The 20304-nt window shown below is 33.2% G+C and overlaps 1 protein-coding gene across 4 annotated transcripts in view; it reads right to left on the reverse strand.

Moving 5' to 3' along the window:
- Alg3 (Alg3, alpha-1,3- mannosyltransferase) overlaps nt 1-20304 on the reverse strand; it is a 57061-nt gene that overhangs the window by 33160 nt on the left and 3597 nt on the right. For all 4 annotated transcript variants that reach the window (XM_035350936.2, XM_035350937.2, XM_035350938.2 and 1 more), the window contains exons 2-3: nt 10840-10939; nt 8493-8640 (exon numbers count right to left, since the gene is read on the reverse strand). In XM_035350936.2, coding sequence (XP_035206827.1) covers nt 8493-8640; nt 10840-10939 — 248 coding nt within the window. The remainder of the gene's footprint in view (nt 1-8492; nt 8641-10839; nt 10940-20304) is intronic.

Below are 20304 nucleotides of genomic sequence, written 5' to 3' on the forward strand. Positions count from 1 at the left end.
CGTCAGTGCAGGGACATGCTTCGGCCTCCGGCTGTTTAGGCCCATACACAGCAATGTACACTGCACAGCATGCTGAGAAACACTGCCTGGCTCACCACTGCTGTAGCTAGTGCAGATTTCAGCTTCGGTCATGGCAAACAATGTGTAGCAATCTGTGTGTTGGAAAATATGACCTACTGTAACCTTCTTTCTGCATCATCTGTCCTCCTTGAAATATTTCTAACTTTTACATAAGGCTTAGTTCTTATTTTAAAGGGATATACAGTCAAAAGTCGTTAATCCGGACTCGTCAAGACTTCGGCGATTCCGGATTATAGATTTTTCCGGATTATAGATCATCAGTTTAAATCTGGTAAGACGGCATGCAGAAATTACAAATTTAAAATATGAAACCGTAATTTATGAAATAGAGAACAATTATGATCTAAAGGATGTCAAAATTTACAAAAAGAAAAAGCTTAATATTTATTTGTTTACTTTATTAAACATTTCTTTCAATGTAAGTTGTTTAAGTTGCTTCGTTTTCTGTGATAATACTTTCTCTTTAATTCTATAAACAGACATAATTTCTTGTTCAGTTACAAAGTTCTGCTGTTCAAGTCCCGTAATTGCTGTGCCGAGAATACCGACTTACTTGTCAATCGAAATGTTTTCGTTTTCAATAACCTCTGGGTCACTTTCTTCACTATTGGAAGGGAATTATAATGACGAGGAACTTGATTTAAATCACATCAAAGACGGAGTACATCAAGATGAAATACTACACTTAGTAAGGAATTATAAGCCAAATAAAATAAAAACATCTGCCCTGAAGATAAGGATAGTGCTGACAGATCAACTTCCAATCTGCGGCGTGAAATTGATAAACAGATTTCGGATTTCAAAACATACTTTCGCTTTGTAGATACAAATTACATATTAGTAAATATATATCGGAAATTCTATTTGACATAATCGAAAGTTCGAGCTTACTTTTATGAAATTGCTCTAACAGTCAGCAAAAAATAATAAGCCGGATCCAATTCGAAGATTAAGGAACAACGCAATCTGCAACATTAACTGAATTAGATAATTTTAGCTCAGCTTATACCTCCGTTACAAATAAAACGCGCATTCACACAAATATATTCGCAGCCGTAAAGGTCTTACGCACTCTCGTTAACGCCTGTGCGCATGCATGAACGTGACGCATGCGCAGAAAGTTTGTAGCTTTGAGGTCCGGATTATAGATCATTCCGGATTATGGGTGTCCGAATTAACGACTTTTGACTGTAGTAGTTACTTCTACTTTGTTTTTCACTGCCACTGTTGGTATTAAGAACGGACTTTTCCAGCCTAATTACGATGCAAAAACGAAGCTTGATGTTACATCATCTGGAAAGCTGAGTTGTGCCGATAGCTGATTGGTTGCCGTGAGATGACGTCATGTCTACTTCAGGTATAAGTATCTCGCGTCGCTCTGGCTTATTCCTTCTGGTTCCTGTTTCTTTGCTCCTTGGTGTGCCGTTCCAGCCCCCATTGGAAGACGATGTAGCGATGCATGTCAGCCAGCGACTAGTGCCATGGTTCCAGTCTACAAGATGATTTTTCCTGGATCCTGAAATGAGGCTACAATGTGAGCGACTGCCGTGGGCGGTATTCTGTTTTCATGAAGGCGGCATCTTCAACATGGACTAGCGGCGATGTTTTTCCAAGCTGTGATTTCCCGTGTGTAACTACAGTGAGCGGTGTTTTGCCGGTTTAAGTGCTCTCAAGGATTTAATTTAATTTTTCAGGTGCCTTCTTGACCACGAAGCATGGACTTATAGATAGTGTAGCAAATTTCATTAAAACCGCGCAATTTCTGTTTAGTGATATGTTTTTCGGGTATTGAATGCCAGTATTTGGAGATCAGGTAAAATATTGTTTAATAGTGTAACATTCTTTAAAGGAAAACCCTTGGGGTTAATGGATTATCAACTAAGTGTAATTTTGATAATGATTATGTTATACTCTTTACGTTTCTGATATTGATTAAATTTATTCATTGTGTTTTTATTTTTATATTTTGTTAATAAATTGGTTAAGTTTAAAAATTTTTGTCTTCAATGTCTGCACAGTACATAACCTTAGGGAGCTTCTATTGCTACTTTTGCTAAAAGTTTAATTTTAGAATATTTAAACTTTGCTTTTGCATCATTTTGGTTATGGGCCCAGCCCCTGAGTTATCTTTTGGTGCAGACTTTGGAAGTTTAAAATTAATTTAGGACTTAAGAAACTGGGGGGGGCAGTTTTTGTTGAAATTCAAATATGGCTACTGTTAATGTTATGCATAGTATTACTAAACTTGATGCACGTAACTATTTTACATGGTCTAAAGACATGAAGTTTGTCTTAAATGAGAAAAATGCATGGCTTTTGGTTAAAGGTATTGAAAAATGTCCTGATTTAAATTATGTTAAGGGTATTACAAAAGAAATTGTTGCCGACTATCAAAATAGAAGTCGTTTGGCATTATCTTTGATTTATATGAATGTAAGCCCTGAATATAGAAACTTAATATGTGAAATTGATGATCCAGTAGTTGCATGGAACGCTTGCCAAATTTTTTCAGCCAGATTATCGATCTAGACATATGTCCTTGTTTTCAGAGTTCTTAAATTATAAAATTAAGCCAAATGAAAGTATCAGTTTGTTTTCTTCTAGATTAAAACGGATAACTGAACAATTAGCTGATATTAATCAGGCTGTAAGAGATGTATATATATGTTTTCAGTTTCTTAGATTTCTTCCAGAAAAATATGATCAGGTAATTCAGAATGTTTTGAGGTGGCCAGATGAAAAGTTCATATTTAAAAATGTTGAACTGGAAATACTAGCAGAAGAAACGCGTCTTAATTTAAGGGAGATAGATAGGGAAAATTCCAATAAGACTATAGAAGTTCAAAGTACTCACTTTGAACCCAAATTTAAGCAGATTAAAGGGATCAAGTGTTATAAATGTGGCCGTCTAGGTCATATTCAAAAGTACTGTAGAAGGAAAGGTAATTTTTCCAGATCACCCTCGCCTGCTTCTTCTGTTTCCTCAGCTGTATCTAGTACTAATAAAACATCGCCTAAGTGTAAGAATAAACTCAAGTTGTGTAAAGGTAAAAATAATTCCCATGCTCAGTCCCATTTCATAGCTCAAGCTAATGTTAACAACTTGGAAGAAAATGATGATAGTTGGATTTTTGATACTGCTGCATCTCATCATTTTTGTAAAAATCGTGAATTGTACGATACTTTTTCTCCTGTGAATAATGAGAATATGCTAGCAGCTGTTGATGGGGCAACTTTTCCAATTCATGGGAAAGGTACTGTTAAAATGAAATTTGGGGATAGAATTATTTTGTTTAAAGATGTTTTATACTCACCTGAACTGAGATGAAATTTAATATCTGGACCTAAGGTGGATATCAATAGAGCAAGATTTTATGGTAAAAATGGGCAAATTAAAATTACTAATGATGAAAATGAAACTATGTTCAAGGCTAAGTTGATAGGAAGTAACTATCATGTATTCCCGAAAATAGTGAAAAAGGGGGGGGCAAATCTGTGAAGTTTGAGGCATCCATAGTTCAGCATAACAATAGTGAATTATGGCATGGTCAGTTTGGTCATATCAATTATGGTGTATTGACAGGACTAGTAAGAGACATTCAGTTCGAGGTCTTCCTGTGTTAAAGAACTCACCTAATTTGTTTTGTGAACATTGTCAAATCAATAAGCAAAGACGAATCTCCTATAGACCTTTAGAAGGTATTCAAGTGAAGAGACCGCTTGAAAGGGTTTTTTCTGATGTATGGGGATCTATTAACATTCCAGGTAGGAATAGTGAACGTTATTTTGTTTCCTTTATTGACGAATATTCTCGTTATGTGGTAGTGTACCCCACTGTAGAGAAAAGTCAGGTGTTTGAAGTATTTGAAAGGCATATAGCACGTGCTGAAAGATCTCTGAACCTTAAGTTGAAATATTTTAGAACTGACAATAGACAAGAATATGACAATTAACAATTCAGGTCGTATTGTAATAAAAATGGAGTAAAGCACGAATTCACAGATATATATACTCCGGAACAAAATGGAGTTTGTGAGAGATTCAATCAGACAGCTCTCAACAATGTACGTGCAATTTTACATGACAGTGGAATGAGTCCTGAATTTTGGTCAGATGCAAGTAATGTATTTTGCATATTCATTTAATAGAATTTGTCATAAGGGCCAAGATAGAACCCCATTCGAATTGCATACTAAGCGGAAACCATCAGTGCATCACCTTAAGGCATATGGGTTTGTGAGAGATTCAATCAGACAGCTCTCAACAATGTACGTGCAATTTTACATGACAGTGGAATGAGTCCTAAATTTTGGTCAGATGCAGTGATGTATTTTGCATATTCATTTAATAGAATTTGTCATAAGGGCCAAGGTAGAACCCCATTCGAATTGTATACTAAGCGGAAACCATCAGTGCGTCATCTTAAGGCATTTGGAACGATTGCCTATGTGGGAATTTCAAATACTAAAAGAAATTCTAAGCTTGATCCAAAGGCAACGAAGGGCCGATTGATTGGATACAGTGTACGAACAAAAGAGTACAAGATTTGGTTGGAAAATGAACAAAAGGTAGTAGAAACCCTAAATGCTACTTTTAAAGAGTCAATTGGAATGCAGAAAAGTGGCAGTGGAGCTGCACTGGGCACCCTTCCTGATTTGGAATCTGAAGAGAGGGTCGAGTTCCAATCTACTGATACTCCAGTTGGCTATTTTCCTGAAATAGAGGAAAGAATTGATACTAGTGTACCCTCTTCTATACCTAGCACTGACACTCAATCTACATTGAGACAGGTAACTTGGCTTCGTAAACCTGTTCCAAGGCCAGACGGCACTCGTACGGATGTGTACTATTTTGAGAAGGGGTCTAATCAAAGACTATGATCACCAAATGACATAGAAAAGTATTGCACTGAGCATAATATTCAGTATGATCCTACCTTGTTTGATTTCAAGGGAAGCAATACTTATAGTGGTGAAATCGACCCAACTGGCACTCCTTCAACGTCATATACCCAAGATAGCTGACTAGAGGTTTCAGTTCCAAACACTTATAACCAGGCAATGAAATTCACAGAAAAGCATAAATGGACAGAGGCTATGGAAGAGGAAATGGCTAACATGCGAAAGCATAAGGTATGGCATCTTGTTCCAATTCCTAAAGACAAGACTCCACTAGGTTGCAGGTGGATTTTCAACATTAAACGTGACGAATTTGGAAACATTGTTTGTTTTAAAGCTCGTTTAGGGGCTCAGGGTTATCGGCAAATTAAATACGATACCTATGATGAAACCTACTCACCTGTAGTCAACTTTTCAGTAATAAGGCTCTTTTTCTCTCTCTTAGTTGCACACCTTGGATGGGCAAATATACAATGCGACGTAAAAAGTGCCTATCTCTACGCTCCTTTATCTGAGGAAATTTACATGTCCCAACCTCAGGGTTTTGTATAGCAGGATAAAGAAACTTTTGTGTGTCATTTAGATAGAGCCTTGTATGGTCTGCATCAGAGTGGGCGATTATGGTACAACGAGTTGGATAGAACACTATGTAACCTAGGGTTTACCAAGCTTGAGTGGTGTAATTGTGTCTATCGTTTTAAAGATTTTGTCATTCTGTTGGTTTATGTTGATGACATTGTTATGTTTGGAAAAAGTGAAGTTCAGGCTAAATGGATATTAAAAGTCCTGAATTCACATTTTGATTTGAAAATTTTGGGTAAAACAAGAAAGCTTTTGGGTGTGGAATTTGAATATGAGAACAATAGTGTCCTGATTCACCAGCAATTATATATAGAAGACATAGTTGATCGATTTAAGTCTTTTAAAATACAAATTACTTCCCTTCCAATAGTTAAAGGTGTGAAATACTCAAAGTCTCAAAGTCCCAGTACACAAGAAGAAATGATTGAGATGATGAATTATCCTCATAGAAATGTTTTAGGATGCCTCTTGTTTCTTTGCAATCGTACTCGTCCGGATATAGCCTATGCTGTTAATATATTTTCTCAGTTTCAAAGCAATCCTGGTAAGTTTAACTGGGAAGGATTATTTAAACTTTTAGTATACATTTCCAATAGCAGACATCACAAACTTAAACTGGTATGCAAGGAACTGGAGCTCAATATATTCAGATTTGGATTTTGCTTCAAGCAGGGATGATATGGTGTCCATTGGTGGACAAATAGCTTTGTTGGGAGAATCACCTGTATCTTGGCGTACATTTAAAGAAAGGGGAGTGAGTTTGTTTACTATGGAGGCTGAATTTATCTCCATGACTGAATCAGCAAAAGAATTAGTTTGGTTTAAAAACATTTTGGATGAATGCACTCAGTTTAAGATTGCAAGTAACTATGTTTCAAAACCTATATTGTTTGCGGATAACATGGCTGCTATATGTTTTACAAAATCAACTATTGAAAACTCAAGGACAAAACATATAGATGTAAAACTATTCTTCATTCGTGATCTATTGAAGAGGGAAATTTTTTATCTAAAATATGTTCCAAGTAGAGATAATCTGGCTGATCCCATGACAAAACATAACTTGATAAGATTTTGTGGAGCAATTTTCTTGTGAAACTTGTTTTTGTGTGTATTAAACGTTTTGTTTAGTTGAAAATAATATGTTGTAAGTCATATTATGATGAGTATTAGATAATGCAAAATTGTATAGTGTAGAATGTTGTGCGAATGACCAGGGCCCTGGGTAAATGTATTGAATGTATGATCATACATATGTCTCTGTATTGTTTTGTAACATGTTGGACTTTCTTGTTATGATAAAATTTGAAAAATGGGATAAGATGTTCCCAAAGGAAAATTTTTCTTAAAAATTTCTGATATTGAATGGAGTTGTGATATTTATTTATTCTTGTTTTGAATTTTGTAAAAATACTGGCGTTCAGTTTTTATTTCAGGTCGGAGATGATGATGTGGGGGGCATTTGTTGGAAAATATGACCTATTGTAACCCTTTTTTTGCATCATCTCTCCTCCTTGAAATATTTCTAACTTTTATATAAGGCTTAGTTCTTATTTTAAAGGGATATAGTAGTTACCTCTACTTCGTTTTTCACTGCCACTGTTGGTATTAAGAACAGACTGTTCCAGCCTAATTAAGATGTAAAAACGAAGCTTGATGTTACGTCATCTGGAAAGCTGAGTTGTGCCGATAGCTGATTGGTTGCCGTGAGATGACGTCATGTCTACTTCAGGTATAAGTATCTCGCGTCGCTCTGGCTTATTCCTTCTGTTTCCTGTTTCTTTGCTCCTTGGTGTGCCGTTCCAGCCCCCATTGGAAGATGATGTTGCGATGCATGCCAGCCAGCGACTAGTGCCATGGTTCCACTAGTGCCGTGGTTCCAGACTACAAGATGATTTTTCCTGGATCCTGAAATGAGGCTACAATGTGAGTGACTGCCGTGGGTGGTATCCTGTTTTCATGAAGGCGGCATCTTCAACACGGATTAGCGGCGATGTTTTTCCAAGCTGTGATTTCCCGTGTGTAACTACAGTGAGCGGCGTTTTGCCGGTTTAAGTGCTCTCAAGGATTTAATTTAATTTTTCAGGTGCCTTCTTGACCACGAAGCATGGACTTATTGATAGTGTAGCAAATTTCATTAAAACCGTGTAATTTCTGTTTAATGATATGTTTTTCGCGTATTGAATGCCAGTATTTGGAGATCAGGTAAAATATTGTTTAATAGTGTAACATTCTTTAAAGGAAAACCCTTGGGGTTAATGGATTATCAACTAAGTGTAATTTTGATAATGATTATGTTATATTCTTTAAGTTTCTGATATTGATTAAATTTATTCATTGTGTTTTTATTTTTATATATTGTTAATAAATTGGTTAAGTTTAAAAATTTTTGTCTTCAATGCCTGCACAGTACATAACCTTAGGGAGCTTCTATTGCTACTTTTGCTAAAAGTTTAATTTTACAATTTTTAAACTTTGCTTTTGCATCACTCTGCTGTCTTTTGGAATCAATACGCCATCGACGACACACTGCAGGCCGGCGACTTGTCGTTTCACCATCCATACAACACTTTCGATATGTACTCACAACAACTGCATGTGAACAGCCTACTAAATGCACCATTACTGATATTAATGTTTCCAATCGCCAAGACATAACGATTTGACCTTTATCAAAGTCTGATAAATCAGCTGCTTTTCCCATTATGTCGCAAATTGCACTATGTTTGGAAAGACAATGCATAGCTGCTTTATATACTCCAACATCAGCCACACACCCACAGTGGTTTTGTTCCTCAGCGAACCCATTGTTATAGTTGGAGGATGGTCATAATGTAATGGCTCTTCGGTGTAGATTTAATATAATATAGAACAAGCATATAAATATCATATAGAATAAAGCATATAGACAATCAACATCATGGTACTTACAAGTCTTGATCTTATATACAGCCGGAATACAATATATAAAGTTGCTAAGTACAATATTGCAAATATATGCTGAGCAATAAGAATATTTGTTCCTCTTTGGGTCAAAGCATAAAATATTAAGTATACATACACAAAACCAGCCGGATACCTAAAAAATATATATATATATATATATATATATATATAAATAAAATACTGTAAAATAAGTTATATATACAGCATACTCTCGATTATCTGGGCTAATGCCGGAAAAGCAGGTCAAGGATAATTGAAAAACAAGGGTAATCCAAACATATATTTTCATGAATATTGTGTTTTTTTTTTTTTTTTAAAAAACAATCAGTAATTTTACTTTATTTTTGAGAACATCTAAATATTTATCATATTTCACTGTGTATTCTTTGAAGTACTATTTTATCATTGTATTCAAATCCCTTTCGTCAACAAAGTTCTGCAGATTTCTACAGAAGTCACTGCTGTTTTCTGACTAATGTAGTTGTCAGTATATTCTTCGTTTGTATTTTTAGTATCATTCTCTGCATCTTCTGTTCTTGTGACATATGAAATGACATATACATCAGTTGAAATACTGAAAGCCTGGTCAGTTGAATCATCAATGAGTCATTCCTTAAGGTTTTCTCAATAGACATTTTCAAAGAATTTTATATTTTTAATTTTGAGGCATACAACTATAATCCAAAATTAAATACGTATTATGCAGGTTCTTTCTCCCTGATCGAATTGGTGTTATTGGTTTTAAATTTGACCTAAAATTTTAAATCAGTTTTTAAAAGAATAAAGAAATTATGCACTAAAATACACAGGAAACAAAAGCATCCCAAAGATCAACCAAAATCGTGCCTTTGCACATGCAGCAGAACAAACTGTACAAGGTAATCATTGACACCAATGCAATTCAATAGTTTCGGACTTGTGCGTGCTCGTTTTGCACATGTTCGCATGCATGGGCACTGCCACTCACAGATAATCTGCACCTGGATAATTGAGAGTACACTGTATTATAATTAAAAATGTCAAATTTTACTTTTCCAAAGATAAAACATACTTGACATATCTCAGCATTATTTAATACATTTAACATTAAATAAACTCCCATTTTAATGCCATTCAAAGAACACCCCCTCAAAAAGGGGAATTCTGTATCAATTTTCCATTTAAAAGTCAGATAAAGATTACTCATTAACATGCTATTCTGTTAAAACTTTAAATGACCCTGTAATTAAAATTATCACAGCAATTTGTAGGTTTAGATGTAATTTAAATAAATAAATAAATCTTCAAATAAGAAAATTCTGTTGACTAAAAAATTTCTCCTTAACTTTGTGTAGCTTATGAAAGAAAAATAAAAGTTTATTTCTCGCTACTGCAGATTTTCATGAACTGAAACTATTAAATCTGTCATTATATATTTTAATGTAGTATTTATATATACTATAAGATCTCAAAAATTAGATTATAAAATAAATCTGAATATATAGTAAGTAATTTATGTATACTATAATAAAATCTCAAAAATTAGATTATAAAATAAATCTGAATATATAGTAATTTTTCTAGCTCAATAAAAGTTAACACAAATTTAAATGAAAGCCCATTTATACTAGTATAAATAACTGTGAAACAGAAATAATCAAAAATGTGTTTAGTTTTCAACAGATTTGATTCTTTTATAATATTCTTTAGAAAGTTTAATATTCTTTAGAACTACATGTTCATAAGCAATAGGAGCCTATATTTTGTTATATTGAAATATCTTCCAATAAATAACATTTAACTATTATTACTTCCAATTACTTGTAATTGCAATTTAATTAGCCCTCTGAAAGGAAGAGTATTTTGGACCCACTGATGAATAGCTGTATTTAAACAACATTTATAAGCTAAATTTGTATAATTACCCATTTTATTCTTTAATTATTTATTTAAAATTATACCCTCATAATCTTCTATTTATTATAATAACAGTCAGATTATTAAAGAATATAAGAAAATAAAATATTTTAAATTTTCTGTAGCATAAAATATATATGTATAAATAGATATATAAATTTGTTAACACCTACTAAATTACATAAAATTTCATAACCAGACAAAAGCGATCATGTCACAAACACAGTTAATACAGTAGAAATAACAATGCCATATTAGAAGCAAGTTTTTAGTTAATTTAAATATAGAAAATGCTTTGTTCTAAGATGTTATCAAAGTTTAAAACAAAAATAACTTGATTCTAATTCTCCAGTGAGCGAACAGTTATTGTTTCTCTTCATTAAAATGAAATTTAAATAGTTATTTGCTTAAATTAAAAAAATAAAAAAAAACTTACACTAAAGGTCCAGTATCACCTTTTAAATGCTGATAATCCAAAGTACCATTAATTACACCTTCTACTTCTTGCATATACGCTTTCCAATCAATTTCAGTATCTAAAAATTATAACACAGTAATTATAATAAACATTCATTATTAAGAATTAAAGAATTAAGGTATTTCTCAATAACATAATAATAGTAATCAAAACTCTATACAGTGCAAAGTCTTTAATCCGGAAGTCCATAATCCGGACCTCAAAGCTATAAACTTTCTGTGCATGCGCATGTGCGTTTACGCATGCACGTTTAATATATAAATATAAAATTAAAACGCTAAAATTATCTAATTATCTATTTCAGTTAATGTTGCAGATTGCATTGCTCCTTCTAACTGGATCTGGCTTATTATTTTTTGCAGACTGTTAGAGCAATTTTATAAAAAGTAAGCTTGAACTTTCGATTATGTCAATAAGAGTTTCCAATTCTGGAGCTGCCAAAGGATCTACAAAGCAAAAGCATGTTTCGATGTCCATTAACCCTTTAAGGACGGGCATCCCATATACGCATTCCCTAAGAATGTCTCTTACAGCCGGGCGTCCCATCCACGCATCGATAGAGACTGCATTCAGAGGATGGGTGATGCGTATACGCATTTTAAGCTGGAACGTTTTTCTGAAGGCCACTAGATGGCATTCTATGTCCATTAAGTTGCTTCGTTTTATGTGAGAATACTTTCTCTTTAATTCTATAAACAGACATAACTTCTTGTTCAGTTACAAAGTTCCGCTGTTCAAGGTCCTATAATTGCTGTGTATAGAATATTGACTAATTTGCCGATCGAAATTTTTTCGTTTTCAATAACCTCTGTGTCACTTTCTTCACTATCGGAAGCAAATTATAATGACGAGGAATTTGATTTAAATCATATCAAAGACGGAGTACATCAAGATGAAATACTACATTTAGTAAGGAATAATAAGCCAAATAAAATAAAAACGTCTGCCATGAAGATAAGGATAGTGCTGACAGATCAACTTCCAATTCATAACGCACCGCGGCGTCCCCCCGCCGCAGAGCAGCATGAAATTGATAAAACAGATTTCGGAATGGTTAGAGAAACAAAGAATATGCCGTTATCCATTTTTTGCAGCAATTTCACTTTTTGTTTGATGGACATTGAAACATACTTTTGCTTTGTAGATCCTTTGGGAGCTCCAGCATAGAAAATTCTATTTGACATAATCGAAAGTTCAAGCTTACTTTTATAAAATTGCTCTAACAGTCTGCAAAAAATAATAAACCAGATCCAATTCGAAAATTAAGGAACAACGCAATCTGCAACATTAACTGAAATAGATAATTAGATAATTTCAGCTTATACCGTCCGTTATACATTAAACGCGCAAGCGTAAATGTAATATACGCATGCGCACACGCATATGCGCAACCGTAAAGGTCTTAAGCGCATGCGTAAATACGCGCGATGCGCAGAAAGTTTGTAACTTTGAGGTTTGGATTATAGATCATTCCGGATTATGGGTGTCTGAATTAATGACTTTTGACTGTATTTCATCTCGATGTACTACTTCTTTGATATGATTTAAATCAAATTCCTCGCCAGTATAAATATCACGAATACACATCAAATAGTTTTCTGGTTGCAATTTTCTCATTTCGACTATGCGTAACGTATGCTTTATGTATGTGCGCGTTGAAAGAAATATTTAATAAAGTAAACAATTAAATATTAAGCTTTTTTGTAAATTTTAATACCCTTTTGATCATAATTGCTCTTTATTTCATAAATTGCAGTTTCATATTTTTAATTTTCTATTTTCTGCATGCCATCTTACCAGATTTAGATTGATGATCTATAATCCGGAAAAACCAATAATCCAGAATCACCGAAGTCCCGACGAGTCCGGATTAAAGACTTTTGACTGTATTATAAACAAGCAAATGTACAAAAGCTTACTAATATTTCAAAAAACACAATATTGAAGTTAATAAAAAATATGTGGCTCTTGACATAGGAAACTGAATAAATTCTTCACTAATGGTTAAAGGTTAACATTACAAAATAATCAAACAGAAATTTAGATACTAAATACAGAAAAATTTTCCCGTCATGAGACCTTACACTTGTGAGGTGTACTATAAGGCGGTTTTCCTGAGGTGCCTGAGCGACCTAGTGGCTGGAAGGGTGTACGACTGGATTCTCCTGTTTCCAGAGGTTACTGAAAAACCTGGTCTTGCAGGTTGAGGGCTAAATGAAAGGCTCCTTGTAAAAAAAATCTTGCTGCAAATTTTAAAGGAAATTTTAGGCTCTCTTATAGGAAACGACCTAAAAGGATTCAAGAACTCACTTATAGGAAGTGACCTACAAGGATTCAAGAACTCAGTCTTATAAGAAGTGACCTAAAAGGATTCAAGAATTCTGCAAGTTGATACATGGAACATTTGCACTTTTTTAGTAAAGAACTACAATTACTGATTGAGCAGTTTGATAAACACATATAACCCTGATATACTTCCCATACAGGAGATCAGAGGGCTTAGTGAAGGAATAATTGAAATATCCAACCATTTAGTATACTACAGCTGTGATAAGAAACATATTTTTGGTATGAGATTTGTGGTGATCAAGAGAATAAGACTAACTAATTTTGTGGCATGATCATCTCAAATTTGTGAAATTCCAATGAGAGGTAGATTCTTTATTTATAGCTTGATATATGTACATGCTCCTGTACAGAATAAGGAAGGAGAAGAAAACAATGATTCTATGAGGTATCATGGACAGTTAATAGAACTTGTTCCAAGCATGACGTTAAGATCATAACAGGTGACATAATGCCAGAACTAGTAAAAAATATGACAACAGACCAACCATTGGAAGGAATGCATAAGAACTCAGGATAAAACAGGTAGAAATTCATCTACTTAGCTACCAAAAATGGTATGACAATATCCAGTACATTTTTTAGAATAAAAAATACATATATGCATTTACTTAATGACCCCCTGATGGGGAGACACAGAAACAGACTGATCATATACTACAGTCAAAAGTCGTTAATTCGGACACCACCCATAATGCGGAATGATCTATAATCCGGACCTCAAAGCTAAAAACTTTCTGGGCATACATCGCGTTTACGCGTGTGCACGCAAGACCTTTACGGCTGCGAATATGCATGTGCGCATGCACGTTTAATGTATAATAGACGGTATAAGCTAAGCTAAAATTATTTAATTCAGTTAATGTTGCAGATTGCGTTGTTCCTTAATCTCCAAATTGGATCCGGCTTATTATTTTTTGCAGACTGTTAGAGCAATTTATAAAAGTAGGCTTGAACTTTCGATTATGTTAAATAGAATTTCCGATATATATTTACTAATATGTAAAGGATCTACAAAGCGAAAGTATGTTTCGAAATCCGAAATCTGTTTATCAATTTCACGCTGCTCTGCGGCGGGGGGCTGGAGAGGGGGAAACGTCGCGCAATGAATTGGAAGTTGATCTGTCAGCACTATCCTAATCTTCAGGGCAGATGTTTTTATTTTATTTGCCTTATAATTCCTTACTAAATGCAGTATTTCATCTCGATGTACTCCGTCTTTGATATGATTTAAATCAAGTTCCTCGTCATTATAATTCACTTCCGATAGTGAAGAAAGTGACAGAGAGGTTATTGAAAACAAAAAAAATTTCGATTGACAAATTAGTCGCTATTCTCGACACAGCAATTATAGAACTTGAACAGCAGAACTTTATAACTAAACAAGAAATTATGTCTGTTTAATAGAATTAAATAGAAAGTATTATGACATGAAACGAAGCAACTTAAACAACTTACATTGAAAGAAATGTTTAATAAAGTAAACAAATAAATAGTAAGCTTTTTCTTTTTGTAAATTTTGATACCCTTTAGATCATAATTGTTCTTTATTTCATAAATTACGGTTTCATATTTTTAATTTTGTAATTTCTGCATGCCATCTTAACAGATTTAAACTGATGATCTATAATCCGGAATCGCCGAAGTCCCGACGAGTCCGGATTAACAACTTTTGACTGTAATTGCTTCTAAACATGGATCAGATATTAGCAGCATAAGATCTTAGCAGAGTGCAATTTTTGATTCTCACCACTTTGTCGTAATTGATAAAATTAGTGCCAAACTGTCAAATGCCTGAAAGAGGTAAGAGGATTAAAACCAGGGCTGTGGAGCCGGTAGGGAAGATGACCGACTCCGAACTCCTGGAATTTTAGACTCCTACACGACTCCCTCATATATATATTTATGTAAAAATATACACATGGGTTACAGCTTATTTTTTTAACATAAAGGAAGTAATAGATGCTAGAGAGAGAAAAATGATGCCATAGGAAATTATTTATATCAATTAGCATTTATTATCAAAATGGGAAAACTAGCATTAGTTATTTCTAAGAAACAGTATAGCTTCGGCAAGATCTTCTTTCTTGGAAGGCCATAGATCTGATCCAATAAACTTCAAAGTTGAGAAGAGTCTTCCTACGCTAACTTGAGTAGAAGGAAGAGCTATTGTTAGGGTACTTCTTTTAACTTTTCAGGAGAGACTTTTATAAGTTCTAAAAGAGGTGTCTTGCAAGCGCAATCATATTTCTCTATTTCTTCAAAGGCTGTGTAGAAATCTTGTTTGTATTTTTTCATTTTCATATCTAAAGACTCTTGGTTCTTTATTTTCATTCACTTTGCCTCAAGTATTATTCAAAAATATTTCTCAAAATCTAATTCATCACTGGAAGAGGATGACAGAGACTCAATTGCAATGTCTGCAGTTTGACTGTCCTGATTCAAATTCTCCAATTGTTCTGAGAATAATTTCATTCTTAATGAAAGTTCATAAATGGCTTTCTTTGCCTTTTTAATTTGTTTGTAATCCAAGAAAATTCAGCCTTTCGGATCTACACATATTGAACTCAACAAGATCTTATTGTCTAACAAAGTAGTTTCTCTTTTCTTCATTGAAGAAATGATTCCTTCTGTAATAAACCCTCCATTTCAGAAAAACCAAGCATCACATTCTTACATTTTCACCTCCTGTCGATTCTTCCGACTGCATCTTTTTTTGTGGCTATATACGGTGTAGAAAGAAAAGTTCCCAATTCTGCAAGATCATTCCACAGTCTTTCTGTAAGTGAAACATAAGGGTTATCTTCATCTTCTAAAAAAGTTCTTAGTTCTAAAAACCACTTTATCATGTCAAATATGTACTTTCTTATTGTGTTGCTTGATTAATAATTGCTCCTTTTCCTGCTAGCTTCCTAAGAATGGCATCAAATTTTGGGAGTTCTTACGGCTATTGCTGCTTACCTAAATTTATCAGTGAAATTTGTAACTAAATGAAGTAACTAAATGAATCAGTTTAATCACTAATGGCAAATATCACATCCATCCTCCACCCTTATATTTATTTATTAATATGTCAATAAAATAGAAAATAACTATTTATAAATGTATACAATACATAAAATAATAACTCAGCTTGTCATTAATTTTTTTTCAATTCATTTTAATTTTATTTCAAATTCAAACTGTCCAACAAAAACTGGAGTCGGAGTCGACTTGTTTTTAGCGACTCCAGCTCCGACTCCTTTTACCCCAAAAATCTGCTCAACTCCGATTCCGACTCCAGCCCTGATTAAAACAAAAACACTACAATTGTGAATGATTAAAGCATAATGATATTAAATTAAAATTTCAATCTTATATCGATGACAAGTTGGATTCGGCTGCCACTGGATCCATTGAGAATATGGAGGATAAATGGACTACAATTAAGAATATTTTCTATAGTACAAGAGGCAAAGGGCATTTATCCTGGCACCAATATATACCCTTGGAAAAAGCAAAATTTGGTATCAAACATACATGCTAAGCGAATCTAGTACTGATTATCATTTATTATATAGACAAAGAAAGTTACTTTATTTCATTCTAAATTCCAATCTCTATCGGTAAATTCACAAGTTGTTAGGACTTTGATGATGATATTGAAATAAGGCATCACCTTAGATAATTATTAAACTTCATCAGAATTATGCGATATCCTTTTGACTTATCAAACAGATGTGGTTGGAATTGTTAGACAAAGAGAAACTGATGAAGTTATATCATTCAGATGTGGAAAAATCCTCACTCTGAAATGCAATGACAAAAAGGAAGTAATAATTTTACCTTCTTTTCATGATACTGGAACCGTTGAAGAAATGACAAAAAGTAAAAAACTGAAAGCAAAATCAAAGGTCATAATTTACTACAATAAAACAATAGGAGGTGTGGACCTTGTAGATCAATAACTTTCTAGTTATCAAGCAGCAAATAACAGTGGGGGAAAATATTGTAAAAACATATGTAGAATGTGTTTAGCTAAGAAGAAGGCAAATGGAAAATGAAATAGGAGAGAAATGGGGTATTATTGTAAAGACCGTAATTTGGGACTCCGCACAACATGTTTTAAACTTTAACATACCCAGAAACACTATTAAATTTTTTTTTTAAATATAGCTATTATTGTATGTTGAATAAAAGCGTCATCATTTGCAGATAATATTGTCTCTTATTTAAAGCATACATAATTTTTCTCGCTCTAAAAATTACATATCTTTCTTAAAGACTGCATTGAAACTTTTTGTACAGTTTGGATGTGCGAGGAAAGCCAAATATAAGATAATAAAAAAATTTATATATTTAAAAAAACATTAAATTTAAGGGAAAATATAGCGGGGTTTTTTTTATATGAATCTATTTTAAATTTTATAAACATTAAAAAATATTGGATTTTTGAACAAAATTTGTCAAAACTGTATGACAAGTAAAGAGTTAAAAATACTAGACCAGACACTGTAAAAAAAAGAAAAATACACCATTTAAATAGAATTTATTTGGAACAAGGAAGTAATACCGGAAGTCTAGAAACTTGTTACCATCTGTCTTGTTCATAAAAAGGAAGATATCTTGGAATGCTCAAATTTATCTAGGTATTAATTTACTCTGCACATTTTATAAAGTATTTTCCAATATTCTTTATAACATATTAGTTGTTTATGCAGATAATATAACTGGTGACTATCAGTATGGCTTCCACAAAGGGGAAGGGGGGTCCAATGATGAGCAAATCTTCAATAGAAAGCAAATAATGGAAAAGATCAGAGAATTTGACACCAACATTCACCATTTATTCATTGATTTTATAACTGCTTATGATTCAGTTTATAGAAAAGACTTCTTGATTCTATGACAGAATTTAACTTCCCTGAAAAACTTGTTGCTACTACCTTAACACAGGCAAACTACGAGTAAAGAAACAGAAAAGGTACTTTTCCATTACGAACCTGTTACATATTTTGTAGGTACTATTGTAATGATATGTATGTGTTTAATCACTCTTGTTTACACATACAGATACATGCATAGATAGCCTTCATATAATGCTATCTTGGGTCTTGACATGTATTTAGCTTCTCTTTCATAGGCATAAAAAAGGATGGGAAGTACATAACTGAAAAGTACCCAAAATAATTTTTCAGAGTCTGTTTGTTCTCTTTACAAATGGTTTGAGACAGGCCGATGCTTTGGCTTGTCTCCTCTTTAATTTAGCTCTTCAAAAAATGATTATCGACTTAAAAATAAATATTTTAGGAAGTAAGTTTAACAAATCAGTTCAAAGTCTTAGCATTTGAAGTGATATTGACATAATTGCTAGAACTCCTAAAGCACTCAAAAGAGCATTTCTCTCAGTGGAGGCCGAAGTAACCAAAATGCACCTTAGCATCAAACAAACAGAAACTAAATATATTTATAAAATACACTAAGTCAAAATTTAATCACTCTTAGAAACAGACAAATATAAATTTGAAGTTACTGAATGCTTCACATATCTTGGCTCTGCAAATGAATATAGAGAACAATATATCTCCCAAAATTTGTAACAAAGTAACACTAGCTAACTGATGCTTATTTGAATAAAGAAGTATCTGAAATTCAATATTCCAAAAGGACAACTAAACTGACAGTTTACAAATGTTTAATTAGATCTGTTTTGACATATAGAGCTGGAATCTAGACACTGGCTGAAAAAGATAAAGAAATACTAGCAGCCTTTGAAAGAAATATTTTGAGAAGCCTTGTTGGAGGTATTCAAATAGATGACATCTGGAGATGAACCAAGACAGAAATCTAGAGGACATACAGGTATCCAGACATCATAAATTTTAGCAACATCCAATGATGATCTAATCAGATTGCCCCAAAATAGAACTACCAAAAAATATTCACATACAAGCCAATATGCACTCAAAAATGAGGGAGACCAAAACTCAGATGACTAAACTGTCTGGAGAAAGACTTGTCTCACTTAAAGGTCATTAACTGGAAGACTGAGGCCAAGAAAAAAACAGCCTGGAATGAAATTCTAAAGAAGGCCTAAGTCCATAATAGCTATCAAATCACTGAAGAATTTAGACAAAAAATTAACAGGTGAAATAAATTGGTTGATCTTAGAATATATCCTCTCTACACATATAAAATATCCAATTTTATGAATTTCTGTTTGACAGAAATCCCCCTAACCCCAAAAAAAAAGAAGTAAATTGTTAGAAAATTCGTAATTATCAACTCAACTGAAGTGATTACTTTCCTATTAGATCTTTTACCATATATTATTTCAACATTCTAGTTAATCTCTTCGGCAGACTGACTGGGCTATTGATAGATGTCAACAACAATACGACCATGTCACAGAACTGTAGTCAGAATTGCTAACATCAGACAAAAGATGGGGAAAAGTTCACTCATATATGACCAGCACTCAGATAGATAATGGAAAAAAAATGACTGACAACTCATTCACCAAGTCAGGAAAATTAGTGAGCCATGTATTAAGGTGACAGGAGTTTTATATCAGGCTGTTTGGACAACTATAAAACAACTGGATGATTGGCAAACTTGGGCACTTCTGTTCAGAAAGCTTTACCGTGGAAGGATAAATATAATAAGTCATATTGGAAGAAAAACATTCTAATTCAAAATTTAAACTAAGCAAAAAAGCAACTTCAATTTGATGTAGATTTTTAATAAAATTATTAATTCCCAAATGATCAGACACAGGTCCATCTTCTTCATGAACAAAAAAAAAAGTTTTCTTCATTTGACACTTTTTTAACCTCTTGAAGAAAAAGGACCCATCTCTAATCATTCTTTAAATTATGTCTTTTTTAAAAAACTTTTCATCTTATGAAACTTAATTAGATGAAACACGTTTCAGGAAACTGCAAACAGATAAAGTTTTAAAAAATAGAAAAAATATGAAATACTGCAATGAGTATTATGCAACATATTATGTTCACTTCTTAGATCTCAGATTATCCCTGTTTGGTCTCTAGTTCAAATAATCTCAAAAAAAAAAAAAAAAAAAAAAAAAAAAAAAAA

This window comes from Stegodyphus dumicola, chromosome 3 (genome assembly GCF_044657685.1).
Source record: "Stegodyphus dumicola isolate Sdum_Otavi_A_Nest chromosome 3, ASM4465768v1".
NCBI classification, from domain to species: Eukaryota; Metazoa; Arthropoda; class Arachnida; order Araneae; family Eresidae; genus Stegodyphus; species Stegodyphus dumicola.